The sequence below is a fragment of the Gadus morhua genome, chromosome 3 (assembly GCF_902167405.1).
Source record: "Gadus morhua chromosome 3, gadMor3.0, whole genome shotgun sequence".
NCBI lineage: Eukaryota > Metazoa > Chordata > Actinopteri > Gadiformes > Gadidae > Gadus > Gadus morhua.
The window spans coordinates 16,847,386-16,874,764 of NC_044050.1; the positions used below are offsets into that span (position 1 = coordinate 16,847,386).

Here is a 27,379-nt window from a genome sequence, read left to right on the forward strand (position 1 = left end):
GCTCAACCCAACAAAGCTGCAGGTCCAACAACTACCACAGACGGTCCTACAACAACAACAGCAGCTCAACCCACCACAAATGCACGTCCAACAACTACCACAGCAGTTCCAACAACTACAACTTCAAGTCCAACAACTACCGCAGCAGGTCCCACAACAACAACAGCAACTCCCACAACTACATCGTCTGGTCCAACAACTACCAAAGAGATTCCAACAACCACAACAACTGCTCCCACAACTACAACGGCAGGTCCAACAACTACCACAGTAGTTCCAACAACTACCACAGCGGGTCCAACAATGACAACAGCTCCTGAAACAACCACAACTGAAGGTCCAACAACTACCATAGCAGGGCCCAAAACAACAACAGCAACTCCCACAACTACATCGTCTGCTGCAACAAGTACCACAGAGAGTACAACAACCACAACAGCTGCTCCAACAACCACAACTGCAGGTCCAACAACTACCACAGCAGTTCCAACAACTACCAGAGCAGGTCGCACAACAACAATACTAACTCCCACAACTACATCGTCTGGTCCTTCAAGTACCACGGAGGGTCAAACAACCAAAAGAGCTGCTTCAACAACCGCAACTGCAGGTCCAACAACTACCACAGCAGTTCCAACAACCACAACTTCAAGTCCAACAACTACCACAGCAGGTCCCACAACAACAACAGCAACTCCCAAAACTACATCGTCTGGTTCAACAAGTACCACGGAGAGTCCAACAACCACAACAGCTGCTCCAACCACCACAACTGCAGGTCCAACAAGTACCATAGCAGTTCCACCAACTACAACATCAGGTCCATTAACTACCACAGCTGGTCCATCATCTACCACAGCAAACCCTGCAACAAAAAGATCAGTGCAAACAGCTACAACGTCAGGACAAACAACTACTACATCAGGTCCCACAACGACAACAGCTCTTCAAACGACCACAACTGCAGGTCCAAAAACTACCACAGATGGTCCTACAACAACAACATCAGCTCAACCCACCACAACTGCAGGTCCAACAACTACCACAGCAGTTCCAACGACTACAATTTCAAGTCCAACAACTACCACAGCAGGTCCCACAACAACAACAACAGCAACTCCCACAACTACATCGTCTGGTCCAACAAGTACCACAGAAATTCCAACAACCACAACAACTGCTCCCACAACCACTACTGCAGGTCCAACAACTACCAAAGCAGTTCCAACAACTACAACTTCAAGTCCAACAACTACCACAACTGGTCCCACAACGACAACAGCAACTCCCACAACCACATCGTCCGGTCCAACTACTACCACAGCAGTTCCAACAACTACAACTTTAAGCCAAACAACTACCACAGCAGGTCCCACAACAACAACAGCAACTCCCACAACAACATCGTCTGGTCCAACAAGTACCACAGAGATTCCAACCACCACAACAACTGCTCCCACAACCACAACTGCAGGTCCAACAACTACCACAGCAGTTCCAACAACTACCACAGTAGGTCCCACAACGACAACAGCTCTTCAAACCACCACAACTGCAGGTCCAACAACTACCACAGCAGTTCCAAAAAGTACAACTTCAAGTCCAACAACTACCACAGCAAGTCCCACAACAACAACAGCAACTCCCATAACTACAACGTCTGGTCCACCAAGTACCACAGAGATTCCAACAATCACAACAACGGCTCCCACAACTGCAGGTCCATCAACTACCACAGCAGTTCCAACAGCTACAACTTCAAGTCCAAAAACTACCACAGCAGGACCCAAAACAACAACAGCAACTCCCACAACTACATCGTCTGGTCCAACAAGTACCACAGAGAGAACAACAACCACACCAGCTGCTCCAACAACCACAACTGCAGGTCCAACAACTACCACAGCAGTTCCAACAACTACAACTTCAGGTCCATTGACTACCACAGCAGGTCCATCATCTACCACAGCATCTCCCACAACTACATCGTCTAGTCCAACAAGTAGCACGGAGAGTCCAACAACCACAACAGCTGCTCCAACAACCACAACTGCTGGTCCAACAACAACCACAGCAGGTCCCACAGCGACAACAACTGTTCAGATCACCACAACTACAGGTCCAACAACTACCACAGACGGTCCTACAACAACAACACCTGCTTCAACAACCTCAACTGCAGGTCCAACAACTACCACAGCAGTTCCAACAACTACAACTTCAAGTCCATCAACTACCACAGCAGGGCCCAAAACAACAAAAGCAACTCCCACAACTACATCGTCTGGTCCAACAAGTACCACAGAGAGAATAACAACCACAACAGCTGCTCCAACAACCACAACTGCAGGTCCAACAACTACCACAGCAGTTCCAACAACTACAACTTCAGGTCCATTAACTACCACAGCAGGTCCATCATCTACCACAGCATCTCCCACAACTACATCGTCTAGTCCAACGAGTAGCACGGAGAGTCCAACAACCACAACAGCTGCTCCAACAACCACAACTACTGGTCCAACAACAACAACAGCAGGTCCCACAGCGACAACAACTGTTCAAATCACCACAACTACAGGTCCAACAACTACCACGGACGGTCCTACAACAACAACACCTGCTTCAACAACCGCAACTGCAGGTCCAACAACTACCACAGCAGTTCCAACAACTACAACTTCAAGTCCAACAACTACCACAGCAGGGCCCAAAACAACAACAGCAACTCCCACAACTACATCGTCTGGTCCAACAAGTACCACAGAGAGAACAACAACCACAACAGCTGCTCCAACAACCACAACTGCAGGTCCAACAACTACCACAGCAGTTCCAACAACTACAACTTCAGGTCCATTAACTACCACAGCAGGTCCATCATCTACCACAGCATCTCCCACAACAACATCGTCTAGTCCAACAAGTAGCACGGAGAGTCCAACAACCACAACAGCTGCTCCAACAACCACAACTACTGGTCCAACAACAACAACAGCAGGCCCCACAGCGACAACAACTGTTCAAATCACCACAACTACAGGTCCAACAACTACCACAGACGGTCCTACAACAACAACACCTGCTTCAACAACCGCAACTGCAGGTCCAACAACTACCACAGCAGTTCCAACAACTACAACTTCAAGTCCAACAACTACCACAGCTGGTCCCACAACGACAACAGCTCCTGAAACAACCACAACTGAAGGTACAACAACTACCACAGCAGGGCCCAAAACAACAACACCAACTCCCACAACTACCACAGCGAGAACAACAACCACAACAGCTGCTCCAACAACTACCACAGCAGTTCCAACAACTACAACTTCCGGTCCATTAACTACCACAGCAGGTCCAACATCTACCAAAGCAACTCCCACAACTACATCGTCTAGTCCAACAAGTAGCACGGAGAGTCCAACAACCACAACAGCTGCTCCAACAACCACAACTGCTGGTCCAACAACAACCACAGCAGGTCCCACAACGACAACAACTCTTCAAATCACCACAACTGCAGGTCCAACAACTACCACAGCAGTTCCAACAACTACAACTTCAAGTTCAACAACTACCACAGCAGGTCCCACAACAACAACAGCAACTCCCACAACTACATCGTCTTGTCCAACAAGTGCCACGGAGAGTCCAACAACCACAACAGCTTCTCCAACAACCACAACAGCAGTTCCAACAACCACAACTTCAAGTCCAACAACTACCACAGCAGGTCCATCATCTACCACAGCAAACCCTGCAACAAAAAGATCAATGCAAACAGCTACAACGTCAGGACCAACAACTACTACATCAGGTCCAAAAAGTACAACAACAGCTGCTCCAACAACCACATCTTCAGGTCCTACAACTACCACAGCAGGTCCCACAACGACAACAGCTCTTCAAACCACCACAACTACAGGTCCAACAACTACCACAGACGGTTCTACAACAACAGCTGCTCGACCCACCACAACAGCAAGTTCGACAACTACCACAGCAGTTCCAACAACTACCACAGCAGGTCCCACAACAACAACAGCAACTCCCACAACTACATCGTCTGGTCCAACAAGTACCACGGAGAGTCCAACAACCACAACAGCTGCTCCAACAACCACAACAGCAGTTCCAACAACTACAACTTCAAGTCCAACAACTACCACAGCAGGTCCCACAACAACAACAGCAACTCCCACAACTACGTTGTCTGGTCCAACAAGTACCACAGAGATTCCAACAACCACAACAACTGCTCCAACAACCACAACTACAGGTCCAACAACTACCACAGCAGTTCCAACAACTACAACAGCAGGTCCCACAACAACAACAGCAACTCCCACAACTACATCGTCTGGTCCAACAACTACTACAGCAGGTCCAAAAATAACAAAAACAGCTGCTCCGACAACCACAACTGCAGGTCCAACAACTACCACAGCAGGTCCCACAACAACAACAGCAACTCCCACGACTACGTTGTCTGGTCCAACAAGTACCACGGAGAGTCCAACAATTACCACAACGGGTACAACATCTACAACAGCAAGTCCCACAACAAAAAGATCAGTGCCAACAACTACAACGTCAGGATCAACAACTACTACGGCAGGTCCAAAAACAGCTGCGCCAACAACCACAACTGCAGGTCCAACAACTACCACAGCAGGTCCCACAACAACAACAGCAACTCCCACGACTACATCGTCTGGTCCAAGAAGTACCACGGAGAGTCCAACAACCACAACATCTTCTCCAACAACCACAACTGCAGGTCCAACAACTACCACAGCAGGTCCCACAACAACAACAGCAACTCCCACGACTACATCGTCTGGTCCAACAAGTACCACAGAGAGTACAACAATCACAACAGCAGCTCAACCCACCACAACTGCAAGTCCATCAACTACCACAGCAATTCCAACAACTACAACTTCAAGTCAAACAACTACCACAGCAGGTCCCACAACAACAACAGCAACTCCCAGAACTACATCGTCTGGTCCAACAAGTACCAAAGAAATTCCAACAACCACAACAACTGTTCCCACAACCACAACTGCAGGTCCAACAACTACCACAGCAGTTCCAACAACTACAACTTTAAGTCAAACAACTACTTCAGCAGGTCCCAGAACAACAGCAGCAACTCCCACAACTACATCGTCTGGACCAACAAGTACCACAGAGATTCCAACAACCACAACAACTGCTCCCACAACCACAACTGCAGGTCCAACAACTGCCACAGCAATTCAAACAACTACAACTTCAAGTCCAACAACTACCACAGCAGGTCCAACAACAACAACAGCAACTCCCACAACTATGTCGTCTGGTCCAACAAGTACCACAGAGATTCCAACAACCACAACAACTGCTCCAACAACCACAACTACAGGTCCAACAACTACCACAGCAGTTCCAACAACTACGACTTCAAGTCCAACAACTACCATAGCAGGTCCCACAACAACAACAGCAACTCCCACAACTACATCGTCTGGTCCACCAAGTACCACAGAGATTCCAACAACCACAACAACTGCTCCCACAACTGCAGGTCCAACAAGTACCATAGCAGTTCCACCAACTACAACTTCAGGTCCATTAACTACCACATCAGGTCCATCATCTACCACAGCAAACCCTGCAACAAAAAGATCAGTGCAAACGGCTACAACGTCAGGACCAACAACCAGTACATCAGGTCCAAAAAGTACAACAACAGCTGCTCCAACAACCACATCTTCAGGTCCTACAACTACCACAGCAGGTCCCACAACGACAAAAGCTCTTCAAACCACCAGAACTACAGGTCCAACAACTACCACAGACGGTTCTACAACAACAACAGCTGCTCGACCCACCACAACAGCAAGTTCGACAACTACCACAGCTGTTCCAACATCTACAACTTCAAGTTCAACAACTACCACAGCAGGTCCCACAACAACAACAGCAACTCCCACAACTACATCGTCTGGTCCAACAAGTACCACGGAGAGTCCAACAACCACAACAGCTGCTCCAACAACCACAACAGCAGTTCCAACAACTACAACTTCAAGTCCAACAACTACCACAGCAGGTCCCACAACAACAACAACAGCAACTCCCACAACTACGTCGTCTGGTCCAACAAGTACCACAGAGATTCAAACAACCACAACAACTGCTCCAACAACCACAACTACAGGTCCAACAACTACCACAGCAGTTCCAACAACTACAACAGCAGGTCCCACAACAACAACAGCAACTCCCACAACTACATCGTCTGGTCCAACAACTACTACAGCAGGTCCAAAAATAACAAAAACAGCTGCTCCAACAACCACAACTGCAGGTCCAACAACTACCACAGCAGGTCCCACAACAACAACAGCAACTCCCACGACTACGTTGTCTGGTCCAACAAGTACCACGGAGAGTCCAACAATTAGCACAACGGGTACAACATCTACAACAGCAAGTCCCACAACAAAAAGATCAGTGCCAACAACTACAACGTCAGGATCAACAACTACTACAGCAGGTCCAAAAACAGCTGCGCCAACAACCACAACTGCAGGTCCAACAACTACCACAGCAGGTCCCACAACAACAACAGCAACTCCCACAACTACATCGTCTGGTCCAACAAGTACCACGGAGAGTCCAACAACCACAACAGCTTCTCCAACAACCACAACTGCAGGTCCAACAACTACCACAGCAGGGCCCAAAACAACAACAGCAACTCCCAAAACTACATCGTCTGGTCCAACAAGTACCACAGAGAGTACAACAATCACAACAGCAGCTCAACCCACCACAACTGCAAGTCCATCAACTACCACAGCATTTCCAACGACTACAACTTCAAGTCAAACAACTACCACAGCAGGACCCACAACAACAACAGCAACTCCCAGAACTACATCGTCTGGTCCAACAAGTACCACAGAAATTCCAACAACCACAACAACTGCTCCCACAACCACAACTGCAGGTCCAACAACTACCACAGAGAGTACAACAACCACAACAGCAGCTCAACCCACCACAACTGCAGGTCCAACAACTACCACAGAAGTTCCAACAACTACAACTTCAAGTCCAACAACTAGCACAACTGGTCCCACAACGACAACAGCTCCTGAAAGAACCACAACTGAAGGTACAACAACTACCACAGCAGGGCCCAAAACAACAACAGCAACTCCCACAACCACATCGTCTGGTCCAACAAGTACCACAGAGATTCCAACAACCACAACAACTGCTCCCACAATCACAACTGCAGGTCCAACAACTACCACAGCAGTTCCAACAACTACAACTTCAAGTCCAACAACAACTTTAGCAACTCCCTCACCAACATCGTCTGGTCCAACAAGTACCACAGAGATTCCAACATCCACAACAACTGCTCCCACAACCACAACTGCAGTTCCAACAACTACAACTTCAAGTCCAACAACTACCACAGCAGGTCCCACAACAACAACAGCAACTCCCACAACTACATCGTCTGGTCCAACAAGTACCACAGAGATCCCAACAACTGTTCCCACAACCACAACTGCAGGTCCAACAACTACCACAGCAGTTCCAACAACTACAACTTCAAGTCCAACAACTACCACAGCAGGTCCCACTAGAACTTCAGCAACTCCCACAACTACATCGTCTGGTCCAACAAGTACCACAGAGATTCCAACAACCACAACAACTGTTCCCACAACCACAACTGCAGGTCCAACAACTACCACAGCAGTTCCAACAACTACAACTTCAAGTCCAACAACTACCACAGCAGGTCCCAAAACGACAACAGCTCTTCAAACCACCACAACTGCAGGTCCAACAACTACCACAGCAGGTCCTACAACAACAACAGCAGATCAACCCATCACAACTGCAGGTCCATCAACTACCACAGCAGTTCCAACAACTACAACTTTAAGTCAAACAACTACCACAGCAGGTCCCACAACAACAACAGCAACTACCACAACTACATTGTCTGGTCCAACAAGTACCACAGAGATTCCAACAACGACAACAACTGCTCCCACAACCACAACTGCAGGTCCAACAACTACCACAGCAGTTCCAACAACTACAACTTCAAGTCCAACAACTACCACAGCAGGTCCCACAACGACAACAGCTATTCAAACCACCACAACTGCAGGTCCAACAACTACCATAGACGGTCCTACAACAACAACAGCAGCTCAACCCACCACAACTGCAGGTCCATCAACTACCACAGCAGTTCCAACAACTACAACTTCAAGTCCAACAACTACCACAGATGGTCCTACAACAACAACAGCAGCAGCTCAACCCACCACAACTGCAGGTCCAACAACTACCACAGCAGTTCCAACAACTACAACCTCAAGTCCAACAACTACCACAGCAGGTCCCACCACAACAACAGCAACTCCCACAACTACATCGTCTGGTCCAACAAGAACCACAGAGATTCCAACAACCACAACAACTGCTCCCACAACCACAACTGCAGGTCCAACAACTACCACAGCAGTTCCAACAACTACAACTTCAAGTCCAACAACAACCACCTCAGGTCCCACAACAACAACAGCTCCTGGAACAACCACAACTGAAGGTCCAACAATTACCACAACAGGGCCCAAAACAACAACAGCAACTCCCACAACTACATCGTCTGGTCCAACAAGTACCACAGAGATTCCAACAACCACAACAACTGCTCCCACAACCACAACAGCAGGTCCAACAACTACCACAGCAGTGCCAACAGCTACAACTTCAAGTCCAACAACTACCACAGCAGGTCCCACAACGACAACAGCTCTTCAAACCACCACAACTGCAGGTCCAACAACTACCACAGCAGGTCCTACAACAACAACAGCAGCTCAACCCACCACAACTGCAAGTCCAACAACTACCACAGCAGTTCCAACGACTAAAACTTCAAGTCCAACAACTACCACAACAGGTCCCACAACAACAACAACAACAGCAACTCCATTAACTACCACAGCAGGTCCATCATCTACCACAGCAACTCCCACAACTACATCGTCTAGTCCAACAAGTAGCACGGAGAGTCCAACAACCACAACAGCTCTTCAAACCTCCACAACTGCAGGTCCAACAACTACCACAGCAGGTCCAACAACAACAGCAACTCCATTAACTACCACAGCAGGTCAATCATCTACCACAGCAACTCCAATAACTACATCGTCTAGTCCAACAACTACCACAGACGGTCCTGCAAGAACAACAGCTGCTCAACCCACCACAACTGCAAGTCCAACAACTACCACAGCAGTTCCAACAACTACAACTTCAAGTCCAACAACTACCACAGCAGGTCCCACAACGACAACAGCTCTTCAAACCACCACAACTGCAGGTCCAACAACTACCACAGACGGTCCTACAACAACGACAGCAGCTCAACCCACCACAACTGCAGGTCCAACAACTACCACAGCAGTTCCATCAACTACAACTTCAAGTCCAACAACAACCACAGCAGGTCTCACAACAACAACAGCAACTCCCACATCTACATCGTCTGGTCCAACAAGTACCACAGAGATTCCAACAACCACAACAACTGCTCCCACAACCACAACAGCAGGTCCAACAACTACCACAGCAGTGCCAACAGCTACAACTTCAAGTCCAACAACTACCACAGCAGGTCCCACAACGACAACAGCTCTTCAAACCACCACAACTGCAGGTCCAACAACTACCACAGCAGGTCCTACAACAACAACAGCAGCTCAACCAACCACAACTGCAGGTCCAACAACTACCACAGCAGTTCCAACAACTACAACTTCAAGTCCAACAACTACCACAGCAGGTCCCACAACAACAACAGCAACTCCCACAACTACATCGTCTGGTCCAACAAGTACCACAGAGATTCCAACAACCACAACAACTGCTCCCACAACCACAACTGCAGGTCCAACAACTACCACAGCAGTTCCAACAACTACAACTTCAACTCCAACAACTACCACAGCAGGTCCCACAACAACAACAGCTCCTGGAACAACCACAACTGAAGATCCAACAACTACCACAACAGGGCCCAAAACAACAACAGCAACTCCCACAACTACATCGTCTGGTCCAACAAGTTCCACAGAGAGTACAATAACCACAACAGCAGCTCAACCCACCACAACTGCAAGTCCAACAACTACCACAGCTGTTCCAACGACTACAACTTCAAGTCCAACAAATACCACAACAGGTCCAACAACAACAACAACAGCATCTCCATTAACTACCACAGCAGGTCCATCATCTACCACAGCAACTCCCACAACTACATCGTCTAGTCCAACAAGTAGCACGGAGAGTCCAACAAGCATAACAGCTCTTCAAACCACCACAACTGCAGGTCCAACAACTACCACAGCAGGTCCAACAACAACAACAGCAACTCCATTAACTACCACAGCAGGTCAATCATCAACCACAGCAACTCCCATAACTACATCGTCTAGTCCAACAACTACCACAGATGGTCCTACAAGAACAACAGCTGCTCAACCCACCACAACTGCAAGTCCAACAACTACCACAGCAGTTCCAACAACTACAACTTCAAGTCCAACAACTACCACAGCAGGTCCCACAACGACAACAGCTCTTCAAACCAGCACAACTGCAGGTCCAACAACTACCACAGCAGGTCCTACATCAACAACAGCAGCTCAACCAACCACAACTGCAGGTCCAACAACTACCACAGCAGTTCCAACAACTACAACTTTAAGTCAAACAACTACCAGAGCAGGTCCCACAACAACAACAGCAACTCCCACTACTACATCGTCTGTTCCAACAAGTACCACAGAGATTCCAACAACCACAACAACTGCTCCCACAACCACAACTGCAGGTCCAAAAACTACCATAGCAGTTCCAACAACTACAACTTCAAGTCCAACAACTTCCACAGCAGATCCCACAACGACAACAGCTCTTCAAACCACCACAACTGCAGGTCCAACAACTAAAACAGCAGTTCCAACAACAACAACTTCAAGTCCAACAACTACCACAGCAGTTCCCACAACAACAACAGCAACTCCCACAACTACATCGGCTGGTCCAACAAGAACCACAGAGATCCCAACAACTGCTCCCACAACCACAACTGCAGGTCCAACAACTACCACAGCAGGTCCCACAACGACAACAGCTCTTCAAACCACCACAACTGCAGGTCCAACAACTACCACAGCAGGTCCTACAACAACAACAGCAGCTCAACCAACCACAACTGCAGGTCCAACAACTACCACAGCAGTTCCAACAACTACAACTTTAAGTCAAACAACTACCAGAGCAGGTCCCACAACAACAACAGCAACTCCCACTACTACATCGTCTGGTCCAACAAGTACCACAGAGATTCCAACAACCACAACAACTGCTCCCACAACCACAACGGCAGGTCCAAAAACTACCATAGCAGTTCCAACAACTACAACTTCAAGTCCAACAACTTCCACAGCAGATCCCACAACGACAACAGCTCTTCAAACCACCACAACTGCAGGTCCAACAACTAAAACAGCAGTTCCAACAACTACAACTTCAAGTCCAACAACTACCACAGCAGTTCCCACAACAACAACAGCAACTCCCACAACTACATCGGCTGGTCCAACAAGAACCACAGAGATCCCAACAACTGCTCCCACAACCACAACTGCAGGTCCAACAACTACCACAGCAGTTCCAACAACTACAACTTCAAGTGCAGCAACTACCACAGCAGCTCCCACAACGACAACAGCTCTTCAACCCACCACAACTGCAGGTCCAACAACTACCACAACAGTTCCAACAACTACAACTTCAAGTCCAACAACTACCACAGCAGGTCCCACAACAACAACAGCAACTCCCACAACTACATCGTCTGGTCCAACAAGTACCACAGAGATTCCAACAACCACAACAACTGCTCCCACAACCACAACTGCAGGTCCAACAACTACAACTTCAAGTCCAACAACTACCACAGCAGGTCCCACAACAACAACAGCAACTCCATTAACTACCACAGCAGGTCCATCATCTACCACAGCAACTCCCACAACCACATCGTCTAGTCCAACAACTACCACAGACAGTCCTACAACAACAACAGCAGCAGCTCAACCCACCACAACTACAGGTCCAACAACTACCACAGCAGATCCAACAACTACAACTTCAAGTCCAACAACTACCACAGCAGGTCCCACAACGACAACAGCTCCTGAAACAACCACAACTGATGGTCCAACAACTACCACAGCAGGACCCAAAACAACAACAGCAACTCCCACAACTACATCGCCTGGTCCAACAAGTACCACAGAGAGTACAACAACCACAACAGCAGCTCAACCCACCACAACTGCAAGTCCAACAACTACCACAGCAGTTCAAACGACTACGACTTCAGGTCCATTAACTACCACAGCAGGTCTATCATCTACCACATCAAACCCTGCAACAAAAAGATCAGTGCCAACAGCTACAACGTCAGGACCAACAACTACTACATCAGGTCCAAAAAGTACAACAACAGCTGCTCCAACAACCACATCTTCAGGTCCAACAACTACCACAGCAGGTCCCACAACGACAACAGCTCTTCAAACCACCACAACTGCAGGTCCAACAACTACCACAGAGGGTCCTACAACAACAACAGCTGCTCAACCCACCACAACTGAAGGTCCAACAACTTCTACAGCAGGTCCCACAACAACAACAGCAACTCCCGTAACTACATCGTCTGGTCCAACAAGTACCACGGAAAGTCCAACAACCACAACAGCTGCTCCAACAACCACAACTGATGGTCCAACAACTACCACAGCAGGTCTCACAACAACAACAGCAACTCCATTAACTACCACAGCAGGTCCATCATCTACCACAGCAACTCCCACAACCACATCGTCTAGTCCAACAACTACCACAGACAGTCCTACAACAACAACAGCAGCAGCTCAACCCACCACAACTACAGGTCCAACAACTACCACAGCAGTTCCAACAACTACAACTTCAAGTCCAACAACTACCACAGCAGGTCCCACAACGACAACAGCTCCTGAAACAACCACAACTGAAGGTCCAACAACTACCACAGCAGGACCCAAAACAACAACAGCAACTCCCACAACTACATCGCCTGGTCCAACAAGTACCACAGAGAGTACAACAACCACAACAGCAGCTCAACCCACCACAACTGCAAGTCCAACAACTACCACAGCAGTTCAAACGACTACGACTTCAGGTCCATTAACTACCACAGCAGGTCTATCATCTACCACATCAAATCCTGCAACAAAAAGATCAGTGCCAACAGCTACAACGTCAGGACCAACAACTACTACATCAGGTCCAAAAAGTACAACAACAGCTGCTCCAACAACCACATCTTCAGGTTCAACAACTACCACAGCAGGTCCCACAACGACAACAGCTCTTCAAACCACCACAACTGCAGGTCCAACAACTACCACAGAGGGTCCTACAACAACAACAGCTGCTCAACCCACCACAACTGAAGGTCCAACAACTTCTACAGCAGGTCCCACAACAACAACAGCAACTCCCGTAACTACATCGTCTGGTCCAACAAGTACCACGGAAAGTCCAACAACCACAACAGCTGCTCCAACAACCACAACTGATGGTCCAACAACTACCACAGCAGGTCTCACAACAACAACAGCAACTTCCACGTCTACATCGTCTGGTTCAACAAGTACCACAGAAATTCCAACAACCACAACAACTGCTCCCACAACCACAACTGCAGGTCGAACAACTACCACAGAGATTCCAACAACTACAACAATTGCTCCCACAACCACAATTGCAGGTCCAACAACTACCACAGCAGTTCCAACAACTACAACTTCAAGTCCAACAACTACCACAGCAGCTCCCACGACGACAACAGCTCTTCAAACCACCACAACTGCAGGTCTAAAAACTACCACAGACGGTCCTACAACAACAACAGCAGCAGCAGCTCAACCCACCACAACTGCAGGTCCAACAACTACCACAGCAGTTCCAACAACTACAACTTCAAGTCCAACAATTACCACAGCAGGTCCCACAACGACAACAGCTCCTGAAACAACCACAACTGAAGGTCCAACAACTACCACAACAGGGCCCAAACCAACAACAGCAACTCCCACAACTACATCGTCTGGTCCAACAAGTACCACAGAGAGTACAACAACCACAACACCAGCTCAACCCACCACAACTGCAAGTCCAACAACTACCACAGCAGTTCCAACGACTACAACTTCAAGTCCAACAACTACCACAACAGGTCCCACAACAACAACAGCAACTCCATTAACTACCACAGCAGGTCGTTCATCAACCACAGCAACTCCCACAACTACATCGTCTAGTCCAACAAGTAGCACGGAGAGTCCAACAACCACAACAGCTGCTCTAACAACCACAACTGCTGGTCCAACAACAACCACAGCAGGTCCCACAAAGACAACAACTCTTCAAATCACCACAACTACAGGTCCAACAACTACCACAGCAGTTCCAACAACTACAACTTCAAGTCCAACAACTACCATAGCAGGTCCCACAACGAGAGCAACTTCCACAACTAAATCGTCTGGTCCAACAAGTACCACAGAGAGTACAACAACCACAACAGCAGCTCAACCCACCACAACTGCAAGTCCAACAACTACCACAGCAGCTCCCACGACGACAACAGCTCTTCAAACCACCACAACTGCAGGTCTAAAAACTACCACAGACGGTCCTACAACAACAACAGCAGCAGCAGCTCAACCCACCACAACTGCAGGTCCAACAACTACCACAGCAGTTCCAACAACTACAACTTCAAGTCCAACAATTACCACAGCAGGTCCCACAACGACAACAGCTCCTGAAACAACCACAACTGAAGGTCCAACAACTACCACAACAGGGCCCAAACCAACAACAGCAACTCCCACAACTACATCGTCTGGTCCAACAAGTACCACAGAGAGTACAACAACCACAACAGCAGCTCAACCCACCACAACTGCAAGTCCAACAACTACCACAGCAGTTCCAACGACTACAACTTCAAGTCCAACAACTACCACAACAGGTCCCACAACAACAACAGCAACTCCATTAACTACCACAGCAGGTCGTTCATCAACCACAGCAACTCCCACAACTACATCGTCTAGTCCAACAAGTAGCACGGAGAGTCCAACAACCACAACAGCTGCTCTAACAACCACAACTGCTGGTCCAACAACAACCACAGCAGGTCCCACAAAGACAACAACTCTTCAAATCACCACAACTACAGGTCCAACAACTACCACAGCAGTTCCAACAACTACAACTTCAAGTCCAACAACTACCATAGCAGGTCCCACAACGAGAGCAACTTCCACAACTAAATCGTCTGGTCCAACAAGTACCACAGAGAGTACAACAACCACAACAGCAGCTCAACCCACCACAACTGCAAGTCCAACAACTACCACAGCAGTTCAAACGACTACGACTTCAGGTCCATTAACTACCACAGCAGGTCTATCATCTACCACATCAAACCCTGCAACAAAAAGATCAGTGCCAACAGCTACAACGTCAGGACCAACAACTACTACATCAGGTCCAAAAAGTACAACAACAGCTGCTCCAACAACCACATCTTCAGGTCCAACAACTACCACAGCAGGTCCCACAACGACAACAGCTCTTCAAACCACCACAACTGCAGGTCCAACAACTACCACAGAGGGTCCTACAACAACAACAGCTGCTCAACCCACCACAACTGAAGGTCCAACAACTTCTACAGCAGGTCCCACAACAACAACAGCAACTCCCGTAACTACATCGTCTGGTCCAACAAGTACCACGGAAAGTCCAACAACCACAACAGCTGCTCCAACAACCACAACTGATGGTCCAACAACTACCACAGCAGGTCTCACAACAACAACAGCAACTTCCACGTCTACATCGTCTGGTTCAACAAGTACCACAGAAATTCCAACAACCACAACAACTGCTCCCACAACCACAACTGCAGGTCGAACAACTACCACAGAGATTCCAACAACCACAACAATTGCTCCCACAACCACAATTGCAGGTCCAACAACTACCACAGCAGTTCCAACAACTACAACTTCAAGTCCAACAACTACCACAGCAGCTCCCACAACGACAACAGCTCTTCACACCACCACAACTGCAGGTCTAAAAACTACCACAGACGGTCCTACAACAACAACAGCAGCAGCTCAACCCACCACAACTGCAGGTCCAACAACTACCACAGCAGTTCCAACAACTACAACTTCAAGTCCAACAATTACCACAGCAGGTCCCACAACGACAACAGCTCCTGAAACAACCACAACTGAAGGTCCAACAACTACCACAACAGGGCCCAAACCAACAACAGCAACTCCCACAACTACATCTTCTGGTCCAACAAGTACCACAGAGAGTACAACAACCACAACACCAGCTCAACCCACCACAACTGCAAGTCCAACAACTACCACAGCAGTTCCAACGACTACAAATTCAAGTCCAACAACTACCACAACAGGTCCCACAACAACAACAGCAACTCCATTAACTACCACAGCAGGTCGTTCATCAACCACAGCAACTCCCACAACTACATCGTCTAGTCCAACAAGTAGCACGGAGAGTCCAACAACCACAACAGCTGCTCTAACAACCACAACTGCTGGTCCAACAACAACCACAGCAGGTCCCACAAAGACAACAACTCTTCAAATCACCACAACTACAGGTCCAACAACTACCACAGCAGTTCCAACAACTACAACTTCAAGTCCAACAACTACCATAGCAGGTCCCACAACGAGAGCAACTTCCACAACTAAATCGTCTGGTCCAACAATTACCACGGAGAGTCCAACAACCACAACAGTGCAAACAACAACAACGTCAGGACCAACAACTACTACAGCAGGTCCAAAAAGTGCAACAACAGCTGCTCCAACAACCATAACTGTAGGTCCAACAACTACAACAGCTGCTCAACCCACCACAACTGCAGGTCCAACAACTACCACAGCAGTTCCAACAACTACAACTTCAAGTCCAACAACTACCACAGCAGGTCCCACAACGAGAACAGCAACTCCAACAACTACATCGTCTGGTCCAACAAGTACCACAGAAAGTCCAACAACTACCACAGCTGGTCCCACAACAACAACAGCAACTCCCCCTAGTACCACAGAGATTCCAACAACCACTCCCACAACCACATCTGCAGGTCCAACAACTACCACAGCAGTTCCAACAACTACAACCTCAAGTCCAACAACTACCACAGCTGGTCCTACAACGAACACAGCTCCTGAAACAACCACAACTGATGGTCCAACAACTATCACAGCCGGTCCCACAACAACAACTCAACCCACAACTACATCGTCTGGTCCAACAAGTACCACGGAGAGCTCAACAACCACAACAGCTGCTCCAACAACCACAACTTCAGGTCCAACAACTACCACAGCAGTTCCAACAACTACAAAAGTTGCTCAACCCACCAAAACTGCAGGTCCAATAACTACCACAGGAGTTCCAACAACTATAACTTCAAGTCCAACAACTACCACAGCAGGTCCCACAACGACAACAGCAACTCCCAGAACTACATCGTCTGGTCCAACAAGTACCACAGAGATTCCAACAACCAGAACAACTGCTCCCACAACCACAACTGCAGGTCCAACAACTACCACAGCTGTTCAAATAACTACAACTTCAAGTCCAACAACTACCACAGCTGGTCCCAGAACGATAACAGCTCCTGAAACAAACACAACTGAAGGTCCAACAACTACCACAGCAGGTCCCACAACAACAAAAGCAACTCCCACAACTACATCGTCTGGTCCAACAAGTACCACAGAGATTCCAACAACCACAACAACTGCTCCCACAACCACAACTGCAGGTCCAACAACTACCACAGCTGTTCAAATAACTACAACTTCAAGTCCAACAACTACCACAGCTGGTCCCAGAACGACAACAGCTCCTGAAACAAACACAACTGAAGGTCCAACAACTACCACAGCAGGTCCCTCAACAACAAAAGCAACCCCCAAAACTACATCGTCTGGTCCAACAAGTACCACGGAGGGTCCAACAACCTCAACAGCTGCTCCAACAACTACAACAGCTGCTCAATCCACCAAAACTGCAGGTCCAATAACTACCACAGCAGTTCCAACAACTACAACTTCAAGTCCAACATCTCCCACAGCAAGTCCCAGAACAACAACAGCAACTCCTACAACTACATCGTCTGGTCCAACAAGTACCACGGAAAGTCCAACAACCGCAACAGCTGCTCCAACAACCACAACTGCAGGTCCAACAACTACCACAGCAGTTCCAACAACTACAACTTCAGGTCCAACAACTACTACATCAGTTTCAACAACTATTACAGCAGATCCCGCAACAACAACTTTTGCTCCAGCCACCACAACTGTAGGTCCAACAACTACCAAAGCTGTTCTCTCAATAATAACAGCAGGTCAAACAACTACAACGGTAGGTCGTGCAACAACAACAGCTGCTCAAAACACCACAACTGCAGGTCCAACAACTACGACAGAAACTTATACAACAGCAGTTCCAACAACTACAACATCAGGTCCCACAACTACAACAGCTGCTCAAACCACGACAACCGCATTTCAAAAAACAACATCAAGACGAACAACGTCCACTGCAAGTCCCACAACGACAACTGCTAATCAAACCACAACAACAACAGCAGGTTCAAAAACCCCAACTGCTGTTCCTACAACCACAGCTACTCCAACCACCTCAATTGGAAGACCTACAACTTCAACTGTAGGCCCAACAACAACAATCGCAGGTACCACAATTACCATTGCGGGCCCCACAACAACAACAACAACAGTTGGTCTCACAACTACAACAGCAACTAAAGCAACTAAAGAAGTCACAGGCACTCCGACTAGTTCCCCGGAATCCACAACAGTATCAACTAACCCTCCAGAAGAAGATGAAGGCTACCTTCTACTGCAGTTTCGAATAATGCGTAAATGGATCCCAGCTTACATCAATCGTCAGTCTAAAGAATACAAAGCGATCAGTTTTAATATAACAACAGAGGTAATATACATTACTATTTGAAACATCTCTTTCCATAAATGTCCCATTTTAACAATTTTTATTGTAATATCTCATTCATAATAATTTAAATGTGTCGCTTCTCATCTTTAGTGCAATAGAGGATACCGCCATTCCTATCCGAACATTTTCCTTAGATCGCATCTAAGACATCTGTGGTCAGTAGGCTACTATTTATTTATTCTGAATTCATTGGCTAATATTACTTACTTTTACTTCAGAATATCAAATGACAACCGTTTGTATCTCTACAGGGAAGGCTCTGTGGGGACAGATCTTGATCTGATCTTTGTGAATCAATCAGTTGTGCCAAACATTACTAGTGTAGAAGAATCTCTGAAAACTGCACTAGATACATCGATTATATTCCTGAATATAATTCCAAGCAGTATCAAAGCAGGTCAGTTTTTTTCCACCCTATACTTTTAATGTAATGATCTAAATACTACTCATTGCTATTCATACAAAGTGTCATAACGTCTTACCATTTCCTAAAAACCATATTTCCATATTTACCTTTCCCATAGCCATGCCAAATATGACCGAAGATACCTCATCCACAACTGCTGCTGCAACATCAACAACAGCAACAACAACAAGACCACACAGACCCACCACTGTAGGGTCTTCAACAACATCAAGATTAACAACGCCAAATAATGCCGCAGCTACAGCCACAAGCACATCTGCAACCAGCAACCGAGCAGCTAGCAAAAATATTGATCTATTCGCTAGACTGTTCTTCACCTCACTGCTTCACGCCCTGTTTAACAATGTATAAACAATCATGGTTTCATAATCTTTCAGGGTTTCAAGTTTTCATAGAGGACTTGTCTATTAATGTAAAAAAAAATATATATGTAATATTTACTAATTAGTATTTTATTAATGAATTACTTATGATTTGTATGTGAATATTTACTAATATATTATCTGTTTAAAATCAAACAATGTATGTCAATCATTTTAAATAAAGGAAAAAATCTGGAAACATGTACAACTTACATATGGAACATATATGTACGTGGGTAGCAATTACAATAGTGTTATTACCTTTCACGATTTCATTTCTCTCTTAAAACAGTTCCTAAAGTAGAAAAAAACATTTGAAAGAAAAGGGATATGATGTTCCACGCTGTGGAATCAGCTCCCCCCCACACATCCACTGTGCCCCTTCCGTGGAGACTTTCAAAAAGTACACGAAAGCACACAATTCTCTGAGGCCTATGGCCTCTTACTCCCAACCCCACCCAGCGTCTTGCGCATTTTTCACTCTCACTCACTTGCCTACACATACACCCTCACCTCCCACTCTTGAGTATCCTGAAAGGCGCTATGTAAAATCTTTTTTTATTATTATTTTTATTATTATTATGTCAGCAGTAGTCTGCTAGGTAAAATCAAAAGTTCATGTCACTGACATTATGCGGATGACATTGTATTCATCAAGTGAAATAGCATCTGGACTGCATCTCAGAGTAAAAAACAACAACAAATATAACCGCAAGCGGTGATTAACGGGGTCCGAGCAAAATTAAAAGTCAAGAACACACTAATGGAAGATATACAAAAATAACATATAATTGTCATATTTAAGGAAAGATGTTCTACTTATAAACCTCAACTGCAGCCTCATTCACAAGGTCAAAATGTCTATTGATAAGCACACAGCATCCAGAAAACTCAAAGCACACATTTCTCAAGTGAATTAAGGGCTTTTTTCAAAACATATACCTGACAAATCTTTGAAATTCTGGGGAAATGAAACATTTGTAGTAAAGAACACTTGGCTACACAGAAATATAAATATGACAGAGTTAATTATGAAGGAAAAATGGTTAATGAAGAAGTTCCCCTTAATTCCATACTGTGTTTTGGCAGTCCGATTCTTGGAAACTAATGAGCCGGAATGTTGATTGCCTGATGAATTTCAGGTGCTGTTCAATGTTGTGTTTCTTAAATGAGTGGCAATGACAGAATGTCATGTTCAGCTTGTTCATAATGCTCTAATCAGAATAACTCTCAACCTAAGGATCACCAGTACACGGCATTATCCCGTTGAGCCACTGACATTCCTGAACTGCATGAAGCCTCATTCACATGATAAGCACACAACATCAAGAAAACTCCAAGCAAACATTTCCCAAGAGAATTAAGAGCTTTCTTAAAAGAGTACAGGGCCCAGTTTCCCGAAAGCATCGTTAGCCTAAATTGATTGTGAAGTGCGTCGTACGAGCATTGTATAGTTTTCACACCGTTTCCGAAAAGCATAGTTGGTAACGAACATCGTGAAAACGCTCGTAGCTAACGAGGACTCCAGGGGTACTCGTAGGATGCTAAGAGCATCGTTAGCCTACTATAGCCTCAGTGGCGTCAGCAGCGGACATTCCTAGTATTGGATGCGTTTTATTAAAACACATCCGACGGAATGCGCAGCTTGAGCCATTTCGCAACCAAAAACAGTGGTTTCCGCCGATATATTACTCATAGACTATTGTTAGATTTAAACAGCAAAGTTAGTCAACAACAACATAATTTATTGCAGCAATTAAAAATTCCAAAAATACATGCGAGAATGTACCGATCAAACGCCACGTCACAAGGCATATAATAAAATCAAATGATTCCATTGCTCTTGTGCGGGAGGTCGCTTTCGAGCTGCACTTGCTATCTGATTTTAATTCAACCATTGTGGTTAAATGTCCTCATATTGATCAATGACAGAAGACATAGGCTACTAAACATGCATCATGCTGAGACCAGCGGGTGTCAATTTCTGCAGGCGTTTTTTGTTGCAATTGTTTGCATTAAGCACTGTAGGCGCTACGGTGAGGCTGTGATGAAGTTCACTATTTATTGGACCCTGTCTAGACAGAACATCCCTGACCATAGTTAATCGCGTTTGTGGTCTACACTCAGACGTGAACTCATTATTGCATGCGGGTGTCTTCATTCATAAAGAAATGAAACATTCGGGAGTATGCAATAATACAAATTATTCTAAAGAGGTCAGAGACTTTGTGTGCAGCCCCGCCTTCCCCAGTGAACCAAGAAAGCCTGCGCCGTGACGAACGGGGGATTTGACCCCCTCGCTTTTACACAGGAAACTTGAGATAAGAAGATGAAATCGCCGGGCGTGCCAAGCTGCGACAGAACCGGCTCGGCAGTGTAAATAAACCTATAGCCAGGGTTCGAGTTAGGTGGGAGCCATAGAGAGAGGTCTGGCTCCCATGAAAGCAGCAAACTCAAATAACTGTGGGGGGTCTCTGAAAATACAGCAGAATAATATTGTAATTACAAATAAAGCTATTTTCCCCTCCACATTCAGAGTAATATTGACGTTAAGTGGGATAATAGAACGCCAGTCATCATCAGGAAAATAAGCCCAGACAGGGCGAACCGGACACCGGCGCGAAATGGAGGTGCTTCGACCTGAAGGGGCTTATTTTCGATAATGACTGGCTACTTGCCAAACGAAAAAATAACTTCGCAAGGTGGAAGTGGGAAGTGGGAAAAGTAAATTTTTTTAGAGCAGATGACACGGGTGAAAAAGATGCATCTGATTTTAGAGATTTACATGATGAAATAATTTGAGTCCAGTTCAATCTAGTAAGGAGAAATAAGGCTAGTTCATATTTTTCTTAAATAGCGCCACCTTTTGGTGCAGTACCACAATGTTTTTTTTATACAACAACTAAATATAAGAAAATTGGGATAACTGCTCCTAATTAATTGCCCAAGATTTCTCAAATGGAACTAAATAAAACAAATTCTGTTCGATGATTTTTGTGAGGCTTGGTCTAAAGATTTGATGTGGCGATTTTGGTGATTTTTTGATTATTTTTGTAGCCTGTTAGTCTTTTTATCATGTTTGGTTTATATATGAAATTGTGGGAAAAGTAAACATTTTTAGGGTTTTATAAATGCATCTGATTCTAGAGATTAATATTCTGAAAGAATTTTGTGTCCAGGTCAATCTGGTGAGGATAAACAAGACTAATTCATGTTTTCTTTTTACAATAGCACCACCTTTGGGTGCAGTACCACAAATGTAGGTCTATGTGTAGTGGGGGTTATTGGTAACCATACCTGAAAATTTCAAGAGTTTTTGATGCATGGTAAAGGCTGCAGGATGACTTTTACAGAATTTGAGGGGGAAAAAAACGTTACAGAAACAATAGAAGTACAATTATACAATTAAACCACAATTGAATGAAAAGGGGTAATAAAACAAAGTTTATAAACCCCATGTTTAGATGCCCAACTCAGCTATAGCTCTGCTAGTCTGCTAACCTTAACCAAACCCATTGCTCAGCCGGAAAGAAAAGTAACACGGTAACACAGATAACTATATGTTTTTCTGTCACAAACTTGACTCCCCTATGTTTGCTTATTTTTTCATTAATATTCCTTGGTTTGGATTATTGTTTTGACATGGGTCCGATTGTGCAGCATTTTGAGCGTATGGAAATGTTTTATAAAATTAACATTATTTTACATTATTCTGATTATTATTATTGTTCATAAACCAGTAGCTAGGTCTTTAGGAAAATTAAACAAATGTCGAATTTTTTGGTTATTATCTAAATTAATTCTTTAAATTATATTTTATCTAACAAGCAGCAGAGAAAATAATACAGCTTGTTTTCCTTCCTAAGTGTAAATATTTTCCCTCACCAATTTGTCTAAAAACAAATCAGATCATGATTGGGATCAGGCTTGGGAATCAATATGAAATCAGATTAAATGAGGCAGGAAGAATCCATAAACAATTAACATGAAATAACATTGGTTTTTGAAATGATTGATATTATTAATTGATCCTTAATAATTCAAACATAAACATGGTGGAACAATTGACTTAAACTTTGCGACAGAGCAACAACTGTAGACTAATCACAACATCTGACTTACCATGCCCCATTCTCCTACTTAATGAAAATACATTACATCATGTACACAAATTCTAATCGATTAACTTGTATTACAGTAATTCTATATATTTTAATGACATTAACTTAATTAAATTTAAAACTCATGAATCTGTTGTTTATGGAGGATATGGTATCTTTCTTAAAAAGGGAATCATACAAAACCTAGGTGTTTGGCAAATTGTTTAATCAAACCTAAAAATAGAACCCAGAAATCTTATATTATGTAGCTAAAGCATTAGTGATGCAAATCTATTAATACTGCAATATCAATATTTGAAAGACTTTTACAATCATTCACTATTCAATACTTTTAATGATTGTCAATCTTGATGAAGAATATCACGAAAAAAACCTTGACTGAAAAGTTAATTCATGTTTTATTCTCTCTTGATCGTAAGTGTATTCATATAAAAAATATAATAACAAATAACAATAGATATCCACAGATACTCAAAGAATAACTTATGATGACTTCAAAAAGTTACTTAAATCTTAACCTTTATAACTAATTGTCCAAATAATTAGATCCTGGCTTCTTTTTTAATAATATATATTATGGCTATTCTATATTCTACATTGATATTTTAACAGATCATAGCATAAAATGCTATGATTATTCAAATCATATTATGAAGTTGTAAAAAGAGTCCTTAAATTTGATCACAACTACATGGTTTATCTCGTGACTCTGAAGGCGTTTTAAGGGATAGCAACAACATTTCTTCTTAAAGTATTCCATAAACAAACAGCACACACATTCATTGTCACACAGTACACTCCTTTCACGAAGCAAGACAGCTAATTCATCTATAGTAGCAGTAAATATTGTCAAAGGCCCAAAGCTAAATACAGTTTTGAAGCACCACCTTTAGGTGACTTTCATGGAAGGTATGATCTTTTGTTTTCTTAAGATCAAGTCCACAGAAACCAGTATTTTACGTCAACGTGAATGCTATTGTTGACTTCATAAAAGTGGAGACATACTCAGAGTAGCTGATTGTAAAACTGAAATACACCTGAGAGCACTCCTTACAAGCTATTTGGGGAACATCCAGAGAACGTAAGTAAGTTAGATGCAGTGGTACTGGGTGCAATTATCCCAACATTGCATTGACATCTCATTCTTACTCTTGTAAATGCTTTCATTTAATTTTAATTTTTTTCCTCCTTCACATTTACAGAAATATGCCAGTGTTGAAAATGCTTCGGACCATTTCATTCTATCTTCTGATAGGCCTATGTCTAATTGGTGAGTTGACAAAAGAATGGCCTACTACGAAGTGAACAGCAGGTCTGAAATACAAGTCTAAGCCGTATTCTCTCTGCAATCTGCATTTATTTATGGTCAGCACATGGCACAGCCTCAGCTACAACCACTCCTGGTGCCACAAGCCCAGCTGCAACATCCATTCCTGGTGCCACAAGCCCAGCTGCAACATCCATTCCTGGTGCCACAAGCCCAGCTGCAACATCCATTCCTGGTGCCACAAGCCCAGCTGCAACATCCAGTCCTGGTGCCACAAGCCCAGCTGCAACATCCAGTCCTGGAGCTACAAGCCCAGCTATAACATCCAGTCCTGGTGCTACAAGTCAAGCTATGACATCCAGTCCTGGTGCTACAAGCCCAGCTATGACATCCACGGCTGGCATCCCGATAACCATGAACACTGCTGCTGCCACAAGCAACACTATGAACAACACAGCTGCCGTAACAACAGGAGTTGCTACAACAGCAAACACCACAAGCAGTGCCGCTACATCAATTGGAATATTCCACCAAATCAGCCTTCTACTCTGCATGGCTTTATTAACAGTAGGCATATAATCCTTGATATTAATTATTTTTAACACAACCTTAATAATTGGGGATTTTCTTGATTTTTGCATTCCCTTTAACATCTATGTAGGCCGATCATGGGGGATATGTTTGTGGAGCAAATAGGATCTATTTAACCTTGATAACATTATCTTATTGTAATATTATACAAGTCATTTTATGATGCAACGTGCTGTGGGCTTTAGAAAATGACATTCGAAAAACGTGTTTCACTAAATGTTTGCGAAACTCCAATATTTGTTTGTCCCTTAATTAAACAACTATTATAATGTCAATGTTTTGCAAGAGTTTATCTACAAAATAACAGTCTACCTGCAACATTTACCTTACTAGTTGAACCTTACTTTTACCACTTTAGGAGGCAGACCAGCGGTAAGATCATCCATTTAAAATCTTAGGACATAGGCCTACATTATATATATATATATGTAGGCATACTCACTTTAAAAAAGGACCATAAAATCACATCGTAAAATCATTAATTAACTAGGTGGTTAATCTTTTTATCATGTAATGTACGACCCTTTTCAAAACCAACACGTCGAATATCTCTTTAGCAGTTGTGTTTAATATCGGGTTAAGTTATACCCTAAATCAGCGATTGCAAAACGGGGGTAGCCTTTACCTGTGTGAGCAAAATCCTAATGTAAATTTAAATGTATGGATACAAAACACAAATACATCCTCACTAAATGTATCAAAATCCAATACAAATTCCTGTTAGCAAATGTATTTAATAAAAATAAATGATTTTTTTTTAATGCACGAAGTAGGCCTAGTCTGCCATTTACTGTCGCCTCTGTTCCTGAGGAAAACCAGCATGATCTGCTTGAGGTTCAGCAGCAGGTTATACAATCAGGATTGTTAATGATTCGTTATCAGCTTTGATGCTTAACGACATGTTGTATCTTTTTTCACCAATTAATTGTACATACATTTAATGATAATGAATACATTTGATAAAGAGTAAGAATTACTGCAGTTATGTTTGTTAGCAACCGGGTAATATAGCAGTCAAACTACTTTATCGCAGAACTTCATGAGTGGATCTTTGGCCGAAATCATAAAGCTTTGAACATTTCCCATTGATTTTCTTGGTTTACTTTTTTGGTAAAATAATTATAAAGTTTTTAGCCTGGGACCAAGCCAATCAACCACTGGGCTAGTTGTGACCATAAAACATATGATTCGGGGCAAAAAGGAATTTGGAAAACGGAAGAAAAGGCTAAGGTACAATGCTCTGTAAGGAACTACTCATCCCAAAAAACATTGCCAACTTTTACGCAATGGTTACAACCCAATAGTTTAGGGCTTTTCTTGCATCTTATAA

At 44.5% G+C, this 27,379-nt stretch overlaps 3 protein-coding genes and 1 long non-coding RNA gene across 4 annotated transcripts; all 4 read left to right on the forward strand.

Moving 5' to 3' along the window:
• Window positions 1-1,588: 1,588 nt before the first annotated feature.
• On the forward strand, window positions 1,589-4,012 carry LOC115540778 (putative mediator of RNA polymerase II transcription subunit 26; the record flags this gene model as incomplete). Its single annotated transcript, XM_030352353.1, is given in 2 exon segments — window positions 1,589-1,672; window positions 3,572-4,012. Coding segments are annotated over 2 exon segments (525 nt in total), but the record flags the coding sequence as incomplete, so codon positions are not given.
• A 452-nt stretch (window positions 4,013-4,464) lies between these two features.
• On the forward strand, window positions 4,465-8,683 carry LOC115540779 (mucin-5AC-like; the record flags this gene model as incomplete). Its single annotated transcript, XM_030352354.1, has 5 exons — window positions 4,465-5,220; window positions 5,529-5,952; window positions 6,717-6,955; window positions 8,387-8,533; window positions 8,597-8,683. Coding segments are annotated over 5 exons (1,653 nt in total), but the record flags the coding sequence as incomplete, so codon positions are not given.
• Window positions 8,684-11,070: 2,387 nt separating this feature from the next.
• LOC115540780 (mucin-2) lies at window positions 11,071-20,181 on the forward strand (the record flags this gene model as incomplete). The annotated part of the gene is made up of 9 exons (XM_030352355.1): window positions 11,071-12,354; window positions 12,453-12,607; window positions 13,319-13,510; window positions 13,763-13,799; window positions 14,374-14,836; window positions 14,927-19,260; window positions 19,372-19,436; window positions 19,533-19,678; window positions 19,806-20,181. Coding segments are annotated over 9 exons (6,930 nt in total), but the record flags the coding sequence as incomplete, so codon positions are not given.
• Window positions 20,182-25,107: 4,926 nt separating this feature from the next.
• LOC115540927 (uncharacterized) lies at window positions 25,108-27,130 on the forward strand. Its single transcript, XR_003976237.1, has 3 exons — window positions 25,108-25,272; window positions 25,394-25,461; window positions 25,562-27,130. It is a non-coding gene; the product is annotated as an uncharacterized LOC115540927 (long non-coding RNA).
• The last annotated feature ends 249 nt before the right edge of the window (window positions 27,131-27,379 follow it).